The following is a 22274-nucleotide window of genomic DNA, read 5'->3' as shown; positions in this document are numbered from 1 at the left end:
AAAAGAACATTGCTTGATCACAGACACAAACAAACACCCACTCCCCTCACTAAAACACTCACATGGCAGTCATGGCCTCATTTTGGAAGGTGACAAAGGCCATGCCTAGGGGTTTACTGTTGACCTTATTTCGTTCTTTGCTATACTCATCCTTCAGCTTTGTCTCCAGCTTGGTGTAGTAGCATACAGCCTCTTCCTGTGGGAACAACAATGACAACCCTGATTTAGATGCAGTGCTGGAGGAGGGGGCATAGCACCCCCAAAAAATGTACCTTCTTCACACATTTACTTTTTTAACTGAATTTAATTAATTGTTCGACCGTGATATTATGTGGTCCTATAAATAGATGACCAATAATACCTTATTCATGGTATGTTTGCTCGCACACCCACATATTTTAGTGATTGCACTTAAAAATAGACACACAAAATAGCAGGTGTGGTTGGTTAAGTGGGTTTGTTTAAAGATCAAAGGCGGCGGCACATGTTCAACACAGAAGTTAGAGACCAATACTGAGCGAAATGGAACGTTTCTTGGTCTTCAAACTACCGTGTTTTGTGGTTGATCAACCCGCAACAGTTGACAGCGATTCTTCAGAAACAAGTTCAGATAAAGGAGATTCAGCTAAAGCAGGAGAAACAAGCCTGATTTATACTACGTTTAACAGTTGTTCTCATGATTTACTACCATTAATCATTATTAAGTATTCTACAAGTTATTTTGTATTCCTCGTGCTCAGGCGCTTACTAGGGAGCGGGAGCATTATGTACCTGGAAATGTACATATATGTTATGGTAGGCGGTTTATTGCAGTTTGTGGGATGTTGGAGAAAAATTGTTAGTCGTTTTGTGGGAGACAGACAGGCATAAAAAGGGACAGATGGATACAATGGGTACCCTGGGTGGGGCATGCATTTCCAACTTGCATCGTTCCTGACTTAAATCGTTCCTGAGTAGGGTCTAGTCTTTTTAAAATACATCTAATGTTAATCCTTGTTTTGTTTCTTTTGATGTCATTTTTTTTTCTTTTAATGAAGTTGAGCCTGTTTTTTTTTATTTGTTTTTGTTTTTTTTGCCACAACAGAATTATATAGGACAAGCATTAAAAAAATCCCTTCCTATCAGCTTACTCAGCAACGCTTGAATTATTGTGCTGAACAGTGTGTTCCCAAGTTTCATTACCCAGCATTTCCCAGGATATTGCGTGTGTGAAATAGGTTCCCTCTCCCTCCCTCTCCATCACAGGTAGTGATGGGGAGGGATCCCCATATTTGCATGCCCGCCACAGGCACACTGAAACGTTGTTTTTACTTTAAAGTGAACACAAGCACCCTGTAGTGCATTGATTCTCAAAGACCCCCCCCCAAGGACCAGGGGTCCTTGGGGGGGGTACCAGGGGGTCCCCAGTAAAATTTGTTAAAATAGCCTCACAATCAGTTTAACCACTTTAACCATATTTTATACTTTGGCTATATGCAAAAATAGCAGATATACAAGCTCATAGATCTGAAAAGATCTAGGAGCTTGTAGATCGGCTATTTTAGAAAGATCTCTGGCACAAAATAGTTTTTGAGATGGGGGGGGGGGGGGTCCACAGCCAAATACATATAATTTTGGGGGTCCTTGACATGAAAAGGTTTGAGAACCACTGCTGTAGTGGATATAAATAACGAACTACCCATTTAAAAGTGGTACATAATGGATTCAGTAGTAGAAGGCATCAGCCCTACTGTACCTTCTCGCAGTAGCCTTTGACAACACAGCAGCAGAGGTGGCCACAGGGGTTGGTGTTGACCAGGGTTTCAATATGCTCCTTGGTCTTCAGGTCAGTGTAGAACTTCTTGCTGCGCTCCGATTTCTTCCTGCATGCAGACAGACAGAACCAATCAAAACCTACATCCAAACCCAACCCAGGACCTGGGACAATTGAATACTTGAGATTTCAAGCAATGACCAACAGACATAAAGTATATACCACAAGGTATTTGGCACAATGTCGTTACTAGGGCTGTCACGATCGCAAATTTAAGTTGACGATTAATTATCACTCAAATAATTGCGATTAACGATTTAATTGTGTTTCTGTCGTTGAAAATTAATGGAACATTATTATGAATAAAAAATACATTTCTGTTTGGCTTTTAGCCTTCGTAAACAAAAGTTGCACAGGGCAGATTTGACAAATAACACATATTTAATTACTTCATACTTAAAAATCAACATTAATAGTGGAAATAGCCGATCTATGAGCTCAAAACGCATCGCGATGCGTTTTGAGCTTATAGATCGGCTATTTCCACTATTTTTGTCATTTTTTTTAAATATATGCCAATTTTTTTAATGGAATTGATGACGATTATATAAAATAATTGCGATTAGACGATTATGTAATAATTACCTTTCAGAGTTTAGGTACATCAGCCTGGCCACGTTATAACAGATACGAGCCTCTAGCACGGTGCAGTTTTCATACGCCTGCCTACGTGGGAGAAAGGAACGGGAAGAAAGAGTGAAAGATTAGATCTGGTCTCCACAATCCTAATGGCACTAATGAAGTCAGTTTCTGTGATAAATATCTGATCTACAAATCTACAATACACTAATCTACAAATCTACAATACAGAGTGCTATAATGCAAGAGTCACACACAACAAAACACCTACATCAAGCTTCTATCTTTGGGGGTTCAATTTCAATTCGAGTTATCAAACTCTACCCTAAGCCGACGTTTTCCGGCCAGACCGGGCCGAAAATGTATGCTAATTAGTCGGGGCGAGCCAAGCCTCGGGTTCCAAAAAAACTAAAACAAAAACCTATAACCCAGAAAAAAGAAGCTTCAACTGCCCCTAGCGGCCTAACGGTAAGGCCGACGGAAATGGCAGTGGATGCGTTGGATGAAGCTCAAATTTAACTTTACTCGGGTATCTAGTTTGTCGCCGTTCGACCTTTCTAGCCCGTGTTATTAACACATTGGGTGCCAGAATTTTATAATGACAGAATACGTTCGGTGCCGGGAATCTCACCGTTAGGCTCCATTGTGCTGTTTAAAGCTGTAGACTCCATGATGAGCGATCCATGAAAAAAAAAGCATGCCTCCATTTTACCCGATGGTCCTGGCTAACGGCTGGAACGATAACATCTTTCAGACGAGTAACTATGGCGGAGCGATCGCGGATACAAAACGAGTTGTTTTCCCCAGCGTAAAAAGTTTCGGAGTTATAGGCGTTTTAGAGAAGGAAATAGACCGGAAGCGGATGGGGAGCCATGTTTTTGACACAATGATCCATCTGGCCCTTCCTTCTCACAATCGCCTAGGGTGATCCCAGAGCTGCTCTAGCCCCTCCCGCATGGAAATAAACGGGGGAAAAAGAAAAGAAAAAAGTATATATACGTTTTTTAGGAAAGTTGGCACTCCACGGCTGTATTTGCAAAACCTAATACGGTTTTGGCACTCAATGTGTTAAAAAGAAACTGGCGAAAATGGCCAGAAATCAAACATCAGAAATCGGCAAAAGTGGACGTTTTCTACATGTTTTGGCCATTATCCAATCTGCTCAGTTCAAAGCTTGTTGGATGCGTGACTTTGAGGACATTAAGCACATAATGACTTTGAGGGGTTTTCAGGTTTTCGGGCCTAAAATGATGGTAATTGTTCGGGGCGGCCCAGTTATGGCCGGGGCCTTAATTTCCAGGCCCGTTGAGAACTCTTAATTTCAATGGACATATTTTTATATAGTAGAACATGGATATTTTTGGAGAATAGGGAGGGGAATCCTGGAGCGGAGATAAGATTTGGCATAATACTATTTGGCTGAGCAGGAAGTGAGCCACGGGCCCCTCCCATCCCAACACATGACTCCCATGATCCTGCTCATCTGGCTTCTATTAGGGACAATTACAACATATAGACCCGCTGTTGTCTTGTCCCAGGCACAAGGCTAAGGTCAAGACAGCAGCTTTACGCAAGAGCAGCCATGGCTCTTCTCACAGAGCTTAGTACTGCTAATGTGCAACTCAATTATGAAGTGAGCACCAGTACGTTTGACAGTTTAATGCATGTAAAACATAAACCGAGGAAAAGCCGTGTTACTGCTAATGTGCAACTTAATTATGAAGTGAGTGCCAGTACGTTTGACAGTTCAACGTAAAGCTGAGATGCTGAAACAGCGCTTACTCAAAGTGTTGCTTTATGTCCTTCTCCTCTGCATATTTGGAGATTCCATTGACGAATAAAGTGCGTTTCACCTGAAGAAGATAGGAATAAAGTTGTGAACATTCAGGCAGACAAAGATGGATTGCACCACTTTTATTGTATTTTTTACTCTTTATGTATTTGTATATGTTACTGCTCGATTCATGTTCTTTTGTTCTTTGCTTCAGAATTATAGGTTGAGATGTCTATTTTTCCTATCCTTTTTCCCATTTTATTTTTGTGCATTTACACTTGAAATTTACACTTGAAATACTTGAAAAAGGATATGCTTTTGAGATGTAATGAGCGGTGTAGTGTGCAAAGCAAGGTTATCTAAGTATGTGCTAGCAGTGGTGTTAAGTAACTAAGTACATTTATTCAAGTACTGTACTTAAGTATAATTTTTAGGTACTTTCAATACTTTTGAAAGTACCTAAAAGTATTTTCAATACTTTTACTTTTACTCCACTACATCTGAGGAAAATAATGTACTTTTACTCCACTACAATTATTTGAAAACTTTAGTTACTAGTTACTTTGCAGATATAAATAATTATATTATAAAACATACATTAACCACTTCAGCCCTATTGTATACATAGGCTATTTGAAAATAGCCAATCTACAAGCTCACAACACGTCACATCGCGACACGTTGCGAGCTTGTAGATCTGCTATTTTCAAACATTTTAGTCCTTTTACTTTTGGTACATTTTGATGCCCATACTTTTGCTCTTTTACTCAAGGAACATTTTGAACACAGGCCTTTTACCTGTAACAGAGTATTTCTACATTGCAGTATTGATACTTTTACTCAAGTAAAACATGCAAGTACTTTTTACACTACTGTGTGCTAGGAATCCATGCATTACCATCACATCACACTTACCAGATCATCCTCTCTGTAGTGCATTTTGGAAGTGTGCCGTCTCATACTGTACACTGTCAGTAGCAGGTAAAGGAAAGCAAAGGTTGTGTGCAGCCACAGCAGCGTGTTACTGGGAAAGAAAGACAAAGGGGAAATCATTACCGTCAGACCGCATGGACTCAATATAATTTAGGAATGTTGAAAGCAAGTAATGATGAGTTTACTCACTTGGCATCTAAATTAGCTATAGTTGTTCGCCCAAAACTGTAGGCATTGTTTTCTGTGGGAAAGATTAAAAACAAGAAAATTCACTAGAATGGTGAGGTCGACCTTGTGACATTGCACCACTATGTAGCTAGGAACGTGGAAGATGTTCTAACTTAGCAGTTTAGCAACATTGCAGGAGGTGGCTGCCCATTAGGTGGAGAAAATGAAATGAATGCCTTTATAAAAGGGCAGAGTGGACTCATGTGATACACATAAGAGCAAAAAAGGCCTTAAAATGTAGTATTGGGTGTGCACTGGACCAGCATGATACCGATGAGACTATAAATACTAATTAATAAGTGGTTTGTTGGAATTTGCAAATCTGATTTAGACTATGAAATCTTTCACTTAAGGCACCTACATCATATGTTTCTTCTGAATAATTTAATACAAATGGTACGTTAAACACGTCGGTTACATTTGAAACTTACAAAAAGAAGATTCTTAAGATACTGGCCAGGACAGAATTGTATTAGGAGTTTTGTTTTATCCAAGGTGTCTTCAGGAGGTTAAGTGGCTGCCACAGCGCACAATTTACCAGCGGCTGACTGGCATGTGGTGTTAATGTCCCTGTGTGCCACTTACCAAGTAGGTTCCCAGAGAAGTTGACAGGCAAGACGATGCCAACAGACAGCACGCCCACCACTACCAGCAGGCCGATGATGTGGCGCTGAAAGGACAGGTAGTGGACCGCATCCTCGCCGCACTTCTCCCTGATCTCATCATCCCTATGGAGCAAAATCAACCAGCAACCTTAGATAGCCGCAAAACTTTCATAACTCATGTGAAAATGATAAATAAAATAGTAAACAGTGCATTTATATGGCGCTTTTGTCCAAAGCACTTTACATAGATTGTGCATTACATTCACCCATTCTCACACACACACACACACACACACACACACTCATACACCGATGGCGGAGGAAACCATGCAAGGCACCAACCTGCTCATCGGGAGCAATTAGGGGTTCAGCGTCTTGCTCAAGGACACTTCGACACTAACTCTGGGGGAGCCCGGGATCGAATTGGGAACCCCGCGGTTCCAATCCGGCCGCTCTACCGGCCACTCTACCCCTGAGCCACTGCCGCCCATACCTGCACATAGCTAACATGGACACACTCATATATCCTTAACAAATGACAGGTGTCAGTGACATATTCTCAGAGTCTAAACAGCTCACATGTGGAGTCCGTCAACGAAACCGCCTTAAAACTCCCTCAACTGTTTTTAAATAAATGACAATGAGGCAGATTGTTCATGTCATTTACGTATTAGCATATGGAGATGATTAGTATCAGGAAAGTGTATAGAAACAATTAAAACATTACTTGGCAAGGAGCTCTAAAATGTAAGTGGTTGGCTATGTGACAATAACTTATGCTTGCACTTATTTAAATCGGAATGTATTTTATTTGGATCAAAGTATGAATTAAGAGAGACTTTTTCTGTGGAGTGCCAACTTCTGCCAAGGGACATAGTTAAAAGAAAAACATTCTGTTACTTATCTTGGATGTGAGCTCGACCAATGTATGACAGGTAGGGCTGGGACAATAACCACATATCGCAATACCACGGGATTGAGCTCATCACCACAATTATTATTATTATTATGGGGGGGGGGGGGGGGTAATTTTTTGCTGGTAAAAGTTACTGGAGTGCGATATGAGATGTAAGACAATAATTATTGTTTAGTTATCATCATTCAATAAAAAAAACTCTATACCATTCCATCTATAATTGCAGGTGAACTTTCTGTTATTGGGAAGGTTCATTCAAAAAACAAATTTTAAGCAAGGATATCAAAGTTCCTGAATAAAGGGCTCATGAGTACATTAGCTATATCATTAGCTCAATATCACGTTGAATACACTTACAATGCCTGGTACAAATGGCACAACAAAATACAAGCTCCAAAAAGAACAGAACAAACTAATGAGGGTCCTTAAAGGACGACTTCACCCATTTTCAACCTATCTTCATATAATTGGTCCTAACTTATGCTCATGATATGGTACCATTTTGTCTAACCCATCTGTGTCTCAGAGGAGGGCTGTGGACAGTTCAGAGACATCAGTCGCCTACCAGTGACATCATCGATTGGGAACCCAAGCTAATAGAAAAGGCAGGATTTATATTCCTGGAAAGTATGCAAGCTATAATAGAAGCCATTGTTCTCACGTGAAAAAAATATATATATCTGAGGGGTATGTGTTGATTTTGTAATGTGCTACAGTATGAGCAGCGTATACTGTATGCTACACCCTATTCCAATGACCAAGTCTACAAGACTGCAGTGGAAGTACGTCATGTAACTTCATTGCGATATCCTGATTAGATAAAGTACTATATGCATATAGAGTATACTGATTAGATGAAGTACTATATGCCTATCTGATTGTAATCAATCAACAATCAAATTCAAACAGTTTGACATTCAGTTCTGTCTATAATATCAAAACTATGTGGTGTGTGACCTCCTATAAACATCCCCCAACTAGACTTAAATCCAATCCATGATAATAGGTTGACTCACTTGATGCGGAAGATGGCAGTTAGCCAGGAGCAGAAACCCTGAAAAAAAAAAGAGACAGAACAGAGGTTTTAGAGCTGGTGCAGTCAAACAGCTTTCAGATGGTAAACACATGAGAAGGACACCTTGTCCTATGTTAACCACATGAACCCTAGTGTCCCCATTCTGGTGTGAACATTTGCTGAAAATAGCCAATCTTCAACCTTGCAACACGTTGTGTGAGCTTGTAGATCAGCTGTTTTTATGATTTTCTTTTTGGCTTTTTATGCCTTTATTTCATAGTATACAGTAGACAGACAGGAAATGGGGAGAGAGATGGGGAGCGACGCGTAGCAAAGGTCGTCGGGATCGGGACCCGAGCCCGCGACACGCCTAGGTGCCCAGACCGCTACGCCAGTTGTCCAGGCCTAGATCAGCTATTTTTAAAGATTTTTGGGGGGGGCTTTTATGCCTTTATTTGACAGGAAAGTAGGCTGCCAGGATATGGGGAAAGAGAAGGGGAGTGACATGCAGCAAAGGCCGTCGGGATCGGGAGTCGAACCCGCGACAAGCTGTCAGGTTACATTGAGCCTAGGTGCCTGGACCGCTATGCCAGCGGTCCAGGCCTAGACCAGGCCAGAGGGAAAGGAGAGGGGAGGCCTAGTAGGGGACACTGGCCAACAAGGTTTATAGGGTTGGGGGCGCTGATAGCTGATTGGTTATGGTGTGCACCACATAGGCTCTGATGACTGACAGTGACAGCAAGTCCCCGGTTCGACTCCCAGGCCCGGCAGACCTTTGCTGCATGTCACTCCCTGACTCTCTCTCTCCCCGTTTCCCGTCTCTCTACACTGTGATCATCAATAACGTTTATAGGGTTTAAGTGGTTAATACAGTAGAAACAATGGTCTACTTACTTCATCTCTCTGGTCTATGTCCACCGAGCTGGAGACCGAGGTGAGGCGCTCGTAGCGCTCAGGTTTATCTGAAGCCGGGTTGTTCGCTATGCTTTCGCTGTGGGAAACAATAGCAAAGCATGTGCGTGTTACCCAACAAGCCCAGTGGCGCAGACGGTGGAGGGAAGTTAGTTTTTAAACGAGAGTTACACTGGGATTACCGCCATTTAATGGGAAGAGAGGAGAACATGAACAGACAACAATCACACAAACACAAGGACCTGAAATGGACTGAGGAGATTCATCCCTCTTCATCCTGTGGTTGTCACAGGGTTTTGGGAATTGTTAAGCCAGCCAACCACAGGAACAAACTTGAACCTCCCCAGTCCCATTCCATGCCGTGACAACAGGGGCGTAGCTAGTTTTACACACACACACACACACACACACACACACACACACACACACACGGTCTCCATCAAGAGCAGAAAGTGTGAAAGATAGTTAGGAAGCGAAGACTGGGTGAGTTCTAGAGGAAAAGGACATTCACAGAGGAACACAACAGGAACTCGGTGACCATGAAGAGAGAATCCCAAAAGGCCGTTACCCACGTCTGTCCAGCAGAGCCTCAGGATGTGTGACAGCTCCCGCTGACTAAATTCAGCTTAAATGGGAACTTTGCCTGTGTTTAACATGAATCATACTGTTCTATTGGGAGGAAGACATGTGAAAATCAGACGTGAACGCTTTCCCAACGTCTTCCGTTGTTCGAGAATTTGTGCCGGGAAAAAAGATCGCTAGGACGTTGGGATTCACGTTAAGTCTGCAAATTCACACTATCGGCAAAGTTTCCGTTTAAACGTTCAAGAATTTGTTTTATTGCACTCCCCTGTGAGGTCGTGTCAGTTTGGGAGTTGCATTTGTAGATCTCATTGAGTAGGGCATAAAATGATAACGTCACTCCGAGCTCTACAGTGCTATGCAGCGTTGATTTCGTCGACTAAAACTATGACGAAAGATGTTCCTCGACAACCTTTTTTTCAATGACGAAAACTAAATTTAAAAACTAAGGTACGATGACTAAAACTATGACTAAACATACTGACATTTACATCAACAAATAAAAACTAGACTCAAATGTTAGGGAGGGACGAGTGGAGAAGAGATCCAGTAGAACTAAAAGACTAAAGTAATTTTATGTTTGGTTGGGCTCGGGTGCTGGGCTCTGAAAATAGCCGATCTACAAGCTCACAACGTGTCGCGTTGTGAGCTTGTAGATCGGCTATTTTCAGCATGCAACCAAGTGTAAAATCAGCCATTACGACGCCATCAGGACACCGCCAAAATACATTTTAGTCAACTAAATCAACTGTAGATTTAGTTGACTATAGTCTTATATTTAGTTGACTAAAACTAAAACATTTGGAATTACTAAAATATGACTAAAACTAAATGAATTTAGAAAAAGACTGATATCTAAATCAAAATTTGCAGTCAAAATCAACACTGATTTCATGCACATAAAATGATAACGTCACTCTGAGCTCTTTTACAGTGCAGTGTGATCTCAGATGGATTGAGTAGAGAGAGCAGAGCCTGCGGCTGTATTTCAACATCGGGCCTTCCTCCTCCTCCTCCACATTCCTCTGAGAGCTAGAGACTGTTTACCACACGTCTATGAGGCCAGATATACAGTTATATGCCCTGTCAGGGCTCGTCTAACACACACACGGCTAACAGGTTCAGGTACAGCGTTACCTCTCCCTGTAAGCATCCTGCCGTTGCGGCCGGCGAGGTGCGCTCACACAGAAGCAGCCCGTGCTTTTGACAAAAGAGGTCAACACACAGATTAGCATTTAGCACACACAGATCTGATTAGGGACAGTGTGACAGAGGACCGGGGCACTCAATGGCAGAAGTAGAACGGAGCGATAAGGAGTGAGAGAGAACAATTAAGGGGGGGCCTGGCATTGAGAAACGCCAGGAAGGACGAGAGAATGACGCAAAAAACAAACACTGCACCAAGAGAGTGAGGAGGAACAAGTTAGAAAACCCACAGCAGCCTGGGCAGAATGGAGGAAGAGTTAGATCATTTGAAAGGAAGAAGGGGGAATAGGGTGAGAAACGGCGGTGAAGAGGGTACGACATTGGGGAAAGAGAACATACTATTCCCGATCATCCAGGCGGCTGTAGCGCTGATCCCGCTCTCTTCTGGTTTAGAGAGAAAAACAAAATTATGACAGTCGGGTTGGTCTAAAAGGAGGAACAGATACTTGCTAGTAAGCATGTCAGTAATAGAGAAATAGCATGTGGGTAAGGGTTCAGACAGACAGTTTAAAAACGGTCATAAAGGTCATGCACGTGTATTTCAAAAAGCAGTGACTGTGCAATTATATCCTCCAGTCCAGTGGTTCTCAAACCTTGAAATTTCAAGGTCTCCCCTTAACTCTGACAGTATACAAATGGAACCAAATGGACCCGTTAGGGTCCATTTGGTTCCATTTGTATACTGTCAGAGTTACAGTCTTGTAAGGGTTACAGAGTCTTGTAAGGGTTACAGTCTTGTAAGGGTCGATTTAGACCTCCCTAAAAAGGAACCCAGAGTCCCTAGAATCCACTTTGAGAACCACTGTTCTAGTCTAGTGCACTGGTTCTCAAAAGGGGGGTCCCCAACTACATTAGTTAATATATCATTCCAAAATAACTGATCTACAAGCTCAGTGTGTCACGATGCAATGCGTTGCGAGTTAGTAGATCAGCAAAAAAAAAAAAAAAGACATGAAATGTTTGAGAACCACTGCTCTAGTCTAACAAATACAAAATCAGACATAATAATAAACCATCCTCAATAGATGTATTGTTGGTCCCTCTATCATCATTTGTCTTGTCAAGTGTGTGGGGATCCATGATCTCATTACACATACATTATACAGGTAGTCAAACCATAATACGGCATGCGAGAAGCTACAGACACACACTCAGCCATCCACGAATTACAAGACCTCTAACCCATTATGACCGGGAACGCATCTGTGTGTCATTTTTAGATTTCTTTGGCTATTCAAAAATAGCAGATCTACAAGCTCATAGTGTGGCACCGAGTGCCGCGCTACGAGCTTGTAGATCTGCTATTGTTAACTATTTTTAACATTTTTAACTCATATCTTTGCTTCTGGGGATTCTACAAATGTCTTCTAAATCCTACAGTTTTTTGAAAAATGTTTCTATATCAGAGGTTCTCAAGGACCCCAAAATGTATATGTATTTGGCCACGGACCCCCATCTCAAAATGTTTTGTTCCCCAGAAGCAAAGATTTGAGTTACAAAAAAAATCACTTAAAAGATATATATATATATTCAAAGATTACATCCGTGTCATTTTAGATTTCTTTGGCTATTCAAAAATAGTAGATCTACAAGCTCATAGCACGGCACATGAGCTTGTATATCTTCTATATTTGAATAGCCAAAGAAATCTTAAAAATGACACAGATCTGCGTTCCCGGTCTCAATGGGTTAAAAGAGACACAGTGACTCCGAGTCAGCACTTTTTAATAGTGTCATGCGGCCTTGGCCCTAGATTTCTGTCTGTTCCGAAAGTAAGTCATTCTGCCCCCCCCCCCCCCACCACCACCACCACCACCACCGCCGAATGCACTGCTTTATACTGCTCACATCCAGCTGCACAAATAATGAAGCAGCGACCACAGACAAACAAATGAAGGAGGATGTAGGTGATGGAGCACGGGTGACGTAGTATATGCTGAGTTAGTGAGAGGCCAAGTAGGATCTGATCTCCCATTTCTCTGTGGCCATTGTTCATTTCCATTTCATTTCATTCGTTTGTTTATTTGTATCAGGGACTGTGCACAAAATGCATTAATCTCAACTTCAAGTGAAAGAGAGAAAAGATGCTTTGTACCAGATTTAGCTACAAGCCAATTCTCCCTGGGCTACAACTTCTAAATAAATCTGGTGGGTTTTTTTTTCATCTTATAATAGCATTGGAACTTACAATCCGTTGTGTTTTGGATACGGTAGCTTAGCTTGGCCCAAAGAAAAGACACTATAGAGGGAGTCATGCAATTAATTATTGGTTCACTTGTTCACAGCTAAGCATGTGATATTGTCGGGAGCGTAAGGGAAATTGCTGACACAGACCATCCTGTCTGTGGTAACACAATCCCACACACACACACACACACACACATCTGTCTACTCTTCTGTCTATATAATATTCTGAAGAATTAGCACGCTTAACCCATTAAGGCCAGAGGTTCCGATTCTACAAAATGTCTTCTAAACGCTAACAGTTTTCTGAAAAACTTGTGAAAAAAAAATGTTGCTATATCAGTGGTTCTCAAACTTTTTCATGGTCAAGGAGCTCCGAAATGATATGTATTTGGTTGCGGACCCCCATCTGAAAATGTTTTCTTCCAGGGACCCCCCCAGAAGCAAAGATTTTAGTTTAAAATGTTTGTGTTAAAAAATATATATATATTCAAAGATTTGCAAAAATCTTCACGATTTTTTCAAAAATAGCAGATCTACAAGCTCATAGCAGATCATGCTGTTTTTGAATAGCTAAAGTATAAAATAATGGTTCAAGTGGTTACACAGATGCGTTCCCGGTTTTAATGGGTTAACCATGAACCCTAGCATCCCCCATTAGTATTCTGGGCACGTCATAGTAAGACAAACATTCTGCGAAAATGGATGAACATTCTGCAAAGATCTTAGCTCACAGCTTGTCTCACAGCCTTACAGGTACCATTACTACATCGCTACTACATCCTGGGCAACTCATTCTCTCAGAACCTGCCCAGGAGGAACCAAGGACTGCACTATGTCAAGTATGGAGGAAACTCGGCCACCAAACAGCCAAGAATTCTACGCTATCTAACCAATCATCCTTATGTTTGGGTAGATACTAGCGTAGAATTCTTGGCTGAGGAGACACTGGAGTCTTATCTGGGTGCAAAGGAACTCCTTGCTGTGATGTTATGCAGTAGTAGATAACACACGTCTCTTGGCCAATCGTGTGTGTGTGTGTGTGTGTGTGTGTGTGTGTGTGTGTGTGTGTGTGTGTGTGTGTGTGTGTGTGTGTGTGTGTGTGTGTGTGTGTGTGTGTGTGTGTGTGTGTGTGTGTGTGTGTGCGCAGTGTTTATGTCCTTTGTACAAGGCATTCTTGTACTTCTTTTGTGGACATGAATAAATATTTCAAATGTGTGTTGTATCCTGGGATTTTAGCAGTCCTTATGTTTTGTTTGTCCTCTATTCAACTTATAAACATTGCTGATTAAGTTGTAACTCTAATACTGAATGTATAGCACGGCAGATTTTTACCTGTCGGCATCTGTCACCAGCGCAAGACGTCCATAGTCCCAAGCACATTTTCGCAAGAAGGAGAACAGAAACAGAAGCACCTAGAATGGGATAGAATAAACACGTGTCAAAACAACTCATGCCATCACTCACTACACAGAGCTGACATCTGTGATGGTACTGAACATTGTGTACAGATATAGTGTAGAGTATCATCTTGACAGAATTGTGCTCATCATCAGGAAAACACTAAAGACAATGGGTTTTAGTATGACTAGGATATCTCCACCTCTAATCATAAGCTACTATGACATTTATTTCTTTTTTAAGAAAGTGTTAAATAGCTCTATATTCCCATAGTAATCAATGCTATAGTGCTTGTTCAGTAAAAGGGGTCTCCCCGTCTCCAGCTGTTTAGTACAGAAAACAGTCTAACTGCATTTTGCATACTTGACTACTACTATTTTCTATTGCAAATATTGAAACTACTGTTGGTTGCTGGCTTGTTGTTGATTCTATCTTTAGTTTTTCTTTCCTTTTTTTGTGTGTATGATTTCCTACGTGTGTGTGTGTGTGTGTCTTTGTAATGTGCACGCAATTTTGTCAAAAATCAATACAAATATTGAAAGAGTAAACAGAAAATACATTTTCAGGTGGGGATCATTTCATCCAATCAGAAGAGAGACCTCATGAGCGAACATAGTTGAAATTGGGACACTATCAAATTGAAGCTGATAGCTGAGAGACTTCCTGTCTCTTTCCTGACTGGATGAAATTGGTGACCCACCTGACAATGTATTTTGTGTTTACTAAAGAGCTGGAGAGACAGGAAGACCCCCCCTGGCTGTTACTGAACAAACATTAACAATGAATGATTAGGCTACTATCAGAACAGAGCTTTAACTTTTTAACGAAAAACGTTTTGTTTTAACCAAAACATTTTACTAACACCACTTTAATCACATCAACCCTAGCATCCGTATTCTGAGGTGAACATTCAGTGATGGCAGAATAGCAGAATGCCTTTTACACTAGATCGTCTATTTAAGATATTTGGCGTAGAGGAAAAAAAAGGAGTGGGCCTAGTATAGACCCCTGGGGACTCCGGTCAATTAAGTATATAGGTTTTAAATGATTAATAAATTAACCACTTGAACTCAACGTCCCTATTCTGGGGACGAACATTCGGTAAAAATATTTTCTGTGACATTTCATGTAGAAAGAAAAAAGGAGGGGGCCTGGTATAGATCCCTGTGTGCGGGACTCGGTCAATTAAGTATATAGGGGGGTGGTTGAAGAGAGACTCACCAAGAAGCACATGAAGTCCAGAGCAAGGACAGTGGGCACTCCTCCAAAAGGCAGACCCTGGAGAACAGTGCTGCGGATTCGGGCAGAGTAGCAATAGTCCTTGGTGTTGTTGGTAACGTCTGGGGCGCAGATCCCATTGGTGCACGCTTGTGCCGTATAGATCATGGCCATCATGAAAGTCAACACTTGGTACATCACTCAGTGAAGCATATTGAGTATCTGAAAAGGAGGGAATGTATATAATTTAATAACACCCTAACCCTAATAATAATAGCTTTATTTTAAAATGCTTACAAAACATTACACCATTTGAAAAGCAATCAAAGCAAAAAGATAAAAAAAAACGAATAAATAAAAAAGCAAGACTAGTATAAAAGCCCCACTAAGCAATCCCTTGAAGCTGTGCTGCTCTCTTACACCCAATCAGAAAAAGGTGGTTTAAATTTAAACAACTTCATCGTAAGACTTTTTGTAATCCGTAATATTCAACCTGTTCTGTTGTATTGTTCCTCGTGTTTTTTCAGTATATTGTCCATGCCTAACAGAAACAAACTTTTCAGTGTCACCCGTATTGTTTCCTAGATTATCCGACTTCCCACACCCACACCTTCTGATATGAAAATAAGGCCATCACACGCTTAGCACTTACAATAACAAATGACACTGATCATCCCCTGTATTTTCGAACTCATGCCATCTGGGCGAAGATACAGAACCTTAACCTTAAGGTACCTTAACCTTAAGGTATTAGCAGGAGTTTTGTCCCCTTAGCCATTGCGGCATTAAACAAACTGCGCCGTCAATAGGATGATTTTATAAATAAGTAAATATATATGTATTAAAACATATAGTATAAATAAGCTAGGCTAATCTAGTCTGTAAATAAATGTGAAGAAACTAAAAGGAGGAATGAAACTTTGGCATGTTTAGGGGCCTGTGCCTATAATCTAGACATTGGATGTCAAGCACAAATATCCTGTTTTCTCATCAACTAAAATAGATACCAGTGATGCGGCAGTGCACTCAGATGTTCAAACATCAGGTCAAAGAGTTAGAGTAATGACATTTCAGCTGATCAACTTATAACAATGAGCTCATATGAATCCATGCACTTCAGGCTGACTCCTTCCCCCGTAAATAGAATACTTTGTTGCACACCAATGTTTCCCCAAAAACAAAAAAAAAAGAAAATTGTTGAAGCATCGTTTGTCTATACTTTTTGAGTTGCCAATATAATTTTTGCCTAAATATAAATCAAGCTTAAATACTTCAGTAAGTATTTGTAGGCAGTTGTTGATTTGATCAGTAAATATAATATAATGTAGCCTACACTGAACTTAAAGCGGAAATATTTTTAGACGTGGCCTTGTGTTACTCAAAGCATCCAAACAACAACCTCTGCCAATGTGGTGAGTAATGCATGACGAGGGGCACAACATGCCCTGGAACATGACTTCTGATTGCAAAACATCAGAGCCCTCCAGCTGAGCTTACACAATACACCATCTTAACTACAATGATACAATATCGGGTGAAATTGCATTCACACTTAGAAAAAGCATGCGGAAAAGCCAGTTCACCAACATTACTGCTTTAAGTCCAACAAACAAAAAGGCAGCAATTATCTTTTTGCCTACCTCTATATGGAAGGTGGACCCATAATTGAAGGATACTGAATTGTAAGGAGATGGCAAGACTTCATGTAAGCCGACTGTGCAAGGGGTTCAAGGAAGGCCATACCGCATATCAGAAATGGAATGGTTGTGTGCCGCGTAGCGCACCAAAAAGGAGGTCTACAAGCCCACAACCCGTCACGGCATGTTGTGATCTTGCAGATCCGCTATTTTTGGTGCGTGACATCACACCGCACAACAATCAGGCATAGGTTGTCAGGCCAGGCGGGTGGCAAATGCACAATTTCACTTCTATACCGTGCCCTTCGACCCACTATTTACCAGTATTCACGATGCTGCTCATCTGCCTTTAACACTAACTCATTTATGGTCTCACCAGGAATGCTGTGACATCACTGGAGAAGGAGGCTGCTGCCGCTGAACAATAGACTGATAGAGGCCAGAGGGTTCAAATGGACGAGCCTCAACCCATGCAAAGAGACAACGTACCCCCTGTGTCTCGCATAAAAATGAAACCGCTGCATGGCATGCGGCCATGGATTTCGAACCACTGGAAAATCAACAACGCAGACTTCTTTGGGAGGACTTGCAGCTTGGAAAAGAATATGTTGAAATATTACATACTGTGCCTAGACTAGATATAGGCAGAGTAGACCTACATCAATGTGATGCAAATTCATGGGCAGAAATATGAGGTACTGTACGAGCTGTGCTTGTTCTAGCGACTCTTTTATTTTCACTTTACATGCTCACCTTTGGTAATAATATCCAAGGAGATTATATGCATTCTTAAAACACAGCTAAAACGCCAATACTGTATCTTAAGACGTTAAAAACTGAATGACTCAGAAAGTTGATTCATACAAAACTGAATTGTTCACTAGGGATTAAACAGCTCACTCTTGAGACTACTAGTTTGTTGTTTTTCATTTGTTTCTGAAAAACACTTAACACACAGCTTTTGTCACAAAGACGTGTCGTGATATGATTATATATTTATATTTGATCCTGTGTTTCTTCACAGCAGTCAAGTACAGTATCATAGGTTACCACATTTCAAATGGAAAGGTAGATGTAAAAACGGACCATATTTAGTTCTGAATCATGACCAAGCAGCAGGGAAATACTGTGTCACCTCTCTCCACCTCAGGCTGGTTGCTATGGTACCGGCAGTCTGCCGCACATTCTCATAATACAAACAAACATAACAGGGATGAAGGCAATGGGGGAGAAAATCACTTGGTAAATTCAATTTGGAACAGGTTTGCTATTAAAGTGGACTTAACTGTGGTTCAAACATGTTGATACAACTCATTAAACAAATAATAAAGCAGGCAACTGTGAGGCAATACAAAAGTGACATTCAGAGGATCTGCTGTCCACCCCCATAAAAATGCAACCAAATGTAACATGTGAGACTGTAACTAATAATGCAGTGACAAACATTTAGCTTTTTAGGCTAATTCTACTTTGTGCCTGATGCATGTGAGACAAATGCACTTCATTAGTGGAAAGACCCTATTCAGACACAAAAGCCCCTGGCATTTTAGTCAAACACTATCTCAACTGGGATGTAAAAGCCAACATGGAACTATTTTCAAAGGTGATTCTATGGGTATGATAGCCCTTGAGTTCTCTGTCTAGACTTGTGTTCGGAATGTCGAAAACGTATTCTGGTCACAAGAACCTTCAATCAACTTGAGCAAATTCTCTCCAAAAGCCAGAAAGAAGTTTCAATTCTCAAGTGTGTAGGACATCACCAAGCAGCGCTGGCGGCCACGGTTGGTATTTCTATCATGGCAGTGACTTGGGTAACTATGGGTTCGGTTACCCTGACCAATAACCTGCAAAAATGATGGGATACCCCTACTTGCCTGATGCCTATAACGGAGGAAAAACCCAAATATCTGCACATCAAGCTGGATCAAACTCAAGCCCAGTGAAAGAAGTGTGTGGGCATGTTCACATGCAAAAATTTGATTCTATCTTGAAGTTATAATCTAGGCTATACAAGGTCCTTCATTATCATAGAAAGCCCCTATATACAGGTCTAAACAAAAAAGCAATACAACAGAACAAACAGTTCATGTTTACATGTACTGCAAGTTACCTGAGCAAGCATGCGAGTTACAAGACAGAACATTCTCATGCAACACACACACACACATTGATCCAGTCTAATTTGGCCTAGTTAACTGAACATGTCTCTTCAAGATCCAGTTAACAAATTCACCCTTCTTTAGGGATGATAAACCAACTCACATCAGAAGAAAATCTAATGCAACTATGAACCGTGGGCTATTCATTAAAGTACTAATAAATGGTTATAATAATAACAACTTTGACATATTGGCTATTGTGAGAGCTCAAGCCCTGATTAATTTCTGGGCAAAAGTAGCCTAATCTCAAACTATGTAAAGAAGACTTCAAGTGCACACATTAGCAAAGCTCTATTCTGGTCTAGGTTGCCTACACTATGATCTCAAATGTTAACAATACATTTACAACAAGTGGAAATTATAAACACCCAGATGGAATTTAGGATTGATTTATTATTTAATAAAACAAATATCCAATTTGAGTAGGCCTATGCAATTTCAGTATTTTAGCCTGTCTTCTGTAAGACAACATTCCAAAGCTGATACGGGCTGCCCAGCCTATCCTACGTACAATGGTGAGAATTCTTTACATAAGCAAAGAGACAAATGACTTGGCAGATTAGCTAGAATTGATGTTGTTGGCCTTGTGGGTATTAGTCTGTAAATGATTGACAATGCAAATACTACTGACACCTGAGCTTTGATTAGCACAGGATTCTGATAATGTGAAAGCACTCTAGTGCTTAGTACAACACAGACAAAAGGAGAATTTCCAGTGGAAAGATGATAAAATATGGCATCACTGGTGCCAAGAATCAGATCTATGTGATCAATTTAAGGCTGTCAAAATATGCCATTCACATCGAAAAGGGACACAATCAAAGGTGGCAAACATTTTTTATGTACTATGATACATACATTTCCTGTTAACAGGAAACGGTTTCGGGATTTGGGGGGGTTACCTGGGGCAAACCTTGACTCATTTCAGATCAGCAGGGAAAGTCAACAGCTGTAGATGCATTACACCACAGAGCACACCTCTCAGTGTATTCACTTAAAACTATGGCACAGATGGTGTGAAAGAGAGGCCCTGGCAATCTTGTCACTGCAACGGAATTCAACGTCAAGAAAATTTGGTTGGCTAATCCACCCCATATCTTTTTTACTGCAAAGGAAATTGTTATTTTGATTTAGGCTGGTAAATGTCAAAGATCATAAATAGGTACAGTTGTTACTTGTTGCCATAATAAATCATAATTAGGGCAACATCACGAGGAGAGTTGCACACTGAGTGTCAACTATACATGGTCAATCAAAACCTAACTAAACATAAACTCGCTTACTGACAAAGTGAGCTGGTGATGTTGTGTATGTCATATAATGCCTGCTGTCAAATAAAACACTGATCCAGGGCAGGATGCCAAACTGATAATTGTCATTGAAAAGCATGCCATCAGTGTTTAATATTTCATAGCAAGTCATCCAACCCCAGTGCAGCTCATGAATACAAAATGAACAGTGCCGTCTCATGTTTATTCCTTTTTGGCCATTGACCATGACTAGACTAGACCATCAAAGAGACAGATTAGCAGTGACATCTACCAGATTGTGGCTGGGGGGTCATCGCAACTCAATGATGAAGCACATTTGACTTAAGACAGCAGAGAGATTAGACCTGACCTGTGGAACTATCAAGGTTTCTCAACAACAATGGTCACTCAGTCAGCACCTAGTAACCCAGTGTAAGTGTCAGGATTTACTAATCATATGAGGTTTTATCTACAGCGCTATGTCCAACATTTTAGCATAATAAATACCACAGCCAGCTAATCTAACACTAGATCTAATTACACAGTAAAAATCCAGTGCTGATTTTACTCAGCCAGGGTGTACAAATGGAACCAAATGGACCATTGCAGATGTGTAGCTGAGTGTACAAATGGAACCAAATGAACCCGAGGGTCCATTTTGTTCCATTTGTACAATCTGACTGAACCACTTCCATGAGACACAGCTGTAGTTTCATCTGTACAATCTCAGTGAAGTCATCTTAATTATTTGTATTATTTTCCCACTTGTTTGGAATGGAAATCACAAAGCCCAGTTCCATGTCGCCTTTCTAAGCCTCTGTCGCGGGGAGTGTGTGTGACATGCATAAATAAGCATGAATGTCCCTGATTCACGAATGTCGCGTTTTTAACTATATGCGGTCACACAAAAAAGGAAACAGACCATCTAACATCTACGAACGATTAATTATGATAGACAACCTCGTGTTAATATAATGAGCCTCACACTAATCTCTGAACACAGTCGTGATTAATAATAATGGAGCCTCAAAGCTGCCGCAGATGCAATCGGAAGGTTGTGAGAACAACAACCACAGCCACTAAAACCACAAACCACATCCCCTAAGAGCAAAACAAATAAGAGACAGGGATTTATCTATTTGCTAAACCGTCTTACCTCGTTGTCGTGTGGTTGGTGTTCAGGGTTAGCTAGTCGATATTAGCCAACCGTCTAGTTATTAGCGTTAATAATAGCTCCTATCGGCGGCGGCGGTGGTGGCTGCTGCTGTTGAAGCTAATAACAGGTGGAAGCTAGCTGGCTAACGCCCGTTAGCCGCTCTTCTTCTCCAGCGATTTACATAAAGCTTATTGTTCCTGTGTGACTGGCCACACACTACAGTGTCCGCCCGGGCCGGCCGGAATACCAACGTTGACCGATCAATTAACCAGGAGGTAAACAACTGTCTGTCTGTCTATACAGTGTACGGAGGAGGAGGAGGAGGACTTGTTGTTGTCACCGCGTTACGTTACTGAGTGATAGAGAGAGAGAGAGCCCGGTTGAACAGCTACCACCACTAACCAGTCCGACCACCAGAGGTAACCTAGCTCTGACCAACGCGAGATTACACGAGAGGTGGGAGGCTCTTCGCCGCTCGTCCTCTTCCTCTGGATTTGTCAGCAGTTGGAAAACCAGTTTTAAAGGCGCATTAATGCCACCAACTGGACTGGAGTGTGGAGATGTAGGGCCCTATATATTGGCCAAAAATGGCTAAACCCACTATTTGGGGAGGGGCGTAGCACCAAATTCTGGGCCATGGGGACAAAGATTCACTGTGGGCCACCCTATGATTTTTTTTCTTTAAAAAATACAAAAAATATATATA

General features: G+C 41.2%; 1 protein-coding gene across 3 annotated transcripts in view; it reads right to left on the bottom strand.

Moving 5' to 3' along the window:
* The window catches only part of LOC308100131 (CSC1-like protein 2), a 35477-nt gene extending 13497 nt beyond the window's left edge, over positions 1-21980 (bottom strand). Inside the window, exons 1-13 of one of the 3 annotated variants that reach the window (XM_080449038.1) lie at positions 21569-21980; positions 15370-15588; positions 14083-14162; positions 10903-10947; positions 8758-8854; positions 7865-7902; positions 5913-6055; positions 5289-5340; positions 5082-5190; positions 4175-4245; positions 2399-2479; positions 1736-1862; positions 63-196 (exon numbers count right to left, since the gene is read on the bottom strand). In XM_080449038.1, coding sequence (XP_080305164.1) covers positions 63-196; positions 1736-1862; positions 2399-2479; positions 4175-4245; positions 5082-5190; positions 5289-5340; positions 5913-6055; positions 7865-7902; positions 8758-8854; positions 10903-10947; positions 14083-14162; positions 15370-15564 — 1172 coding nt within the window. In that variant the 5' untranslated portion in view covers positions 15565-15588; positions 21569-21980. The remainder of the gene's footprint in view (positions 1-62; positions 197-1735; positions 1863-2398; positions 2480-4174; positions 4246-5081; positions 5191-5288; positions 5341-5912; positions 6056-7864; positions 7903-8757; positions 8855-10902; positions 10948-14082; positions 14163-15369; positions 15589-21568) is intronic. The other 2 variants (XM_080449039.1, XM_080449040.1) reach the window with 2 other exon arrangements.
* Between the last annotated feature and the right edge of the window lie 294 nt (positions 21981-22274).

This window comes from Gymnoscopelus braueri (genome assembly GCF_963280865.1).
Source record: "Gymnoscopelus braueri genome assembly, chromosome: 14".
Classification (NCBI taxonomy): Eukaryota; Metazoa; Chordata; class Actinopteri; order Myctophiformes; family Myctophidae; genus Gymnoscopelus; species Gymnoscopelus braueri.
This window is presented reverse-complemented; position numbering and strand designations above follow the sequence as displayed.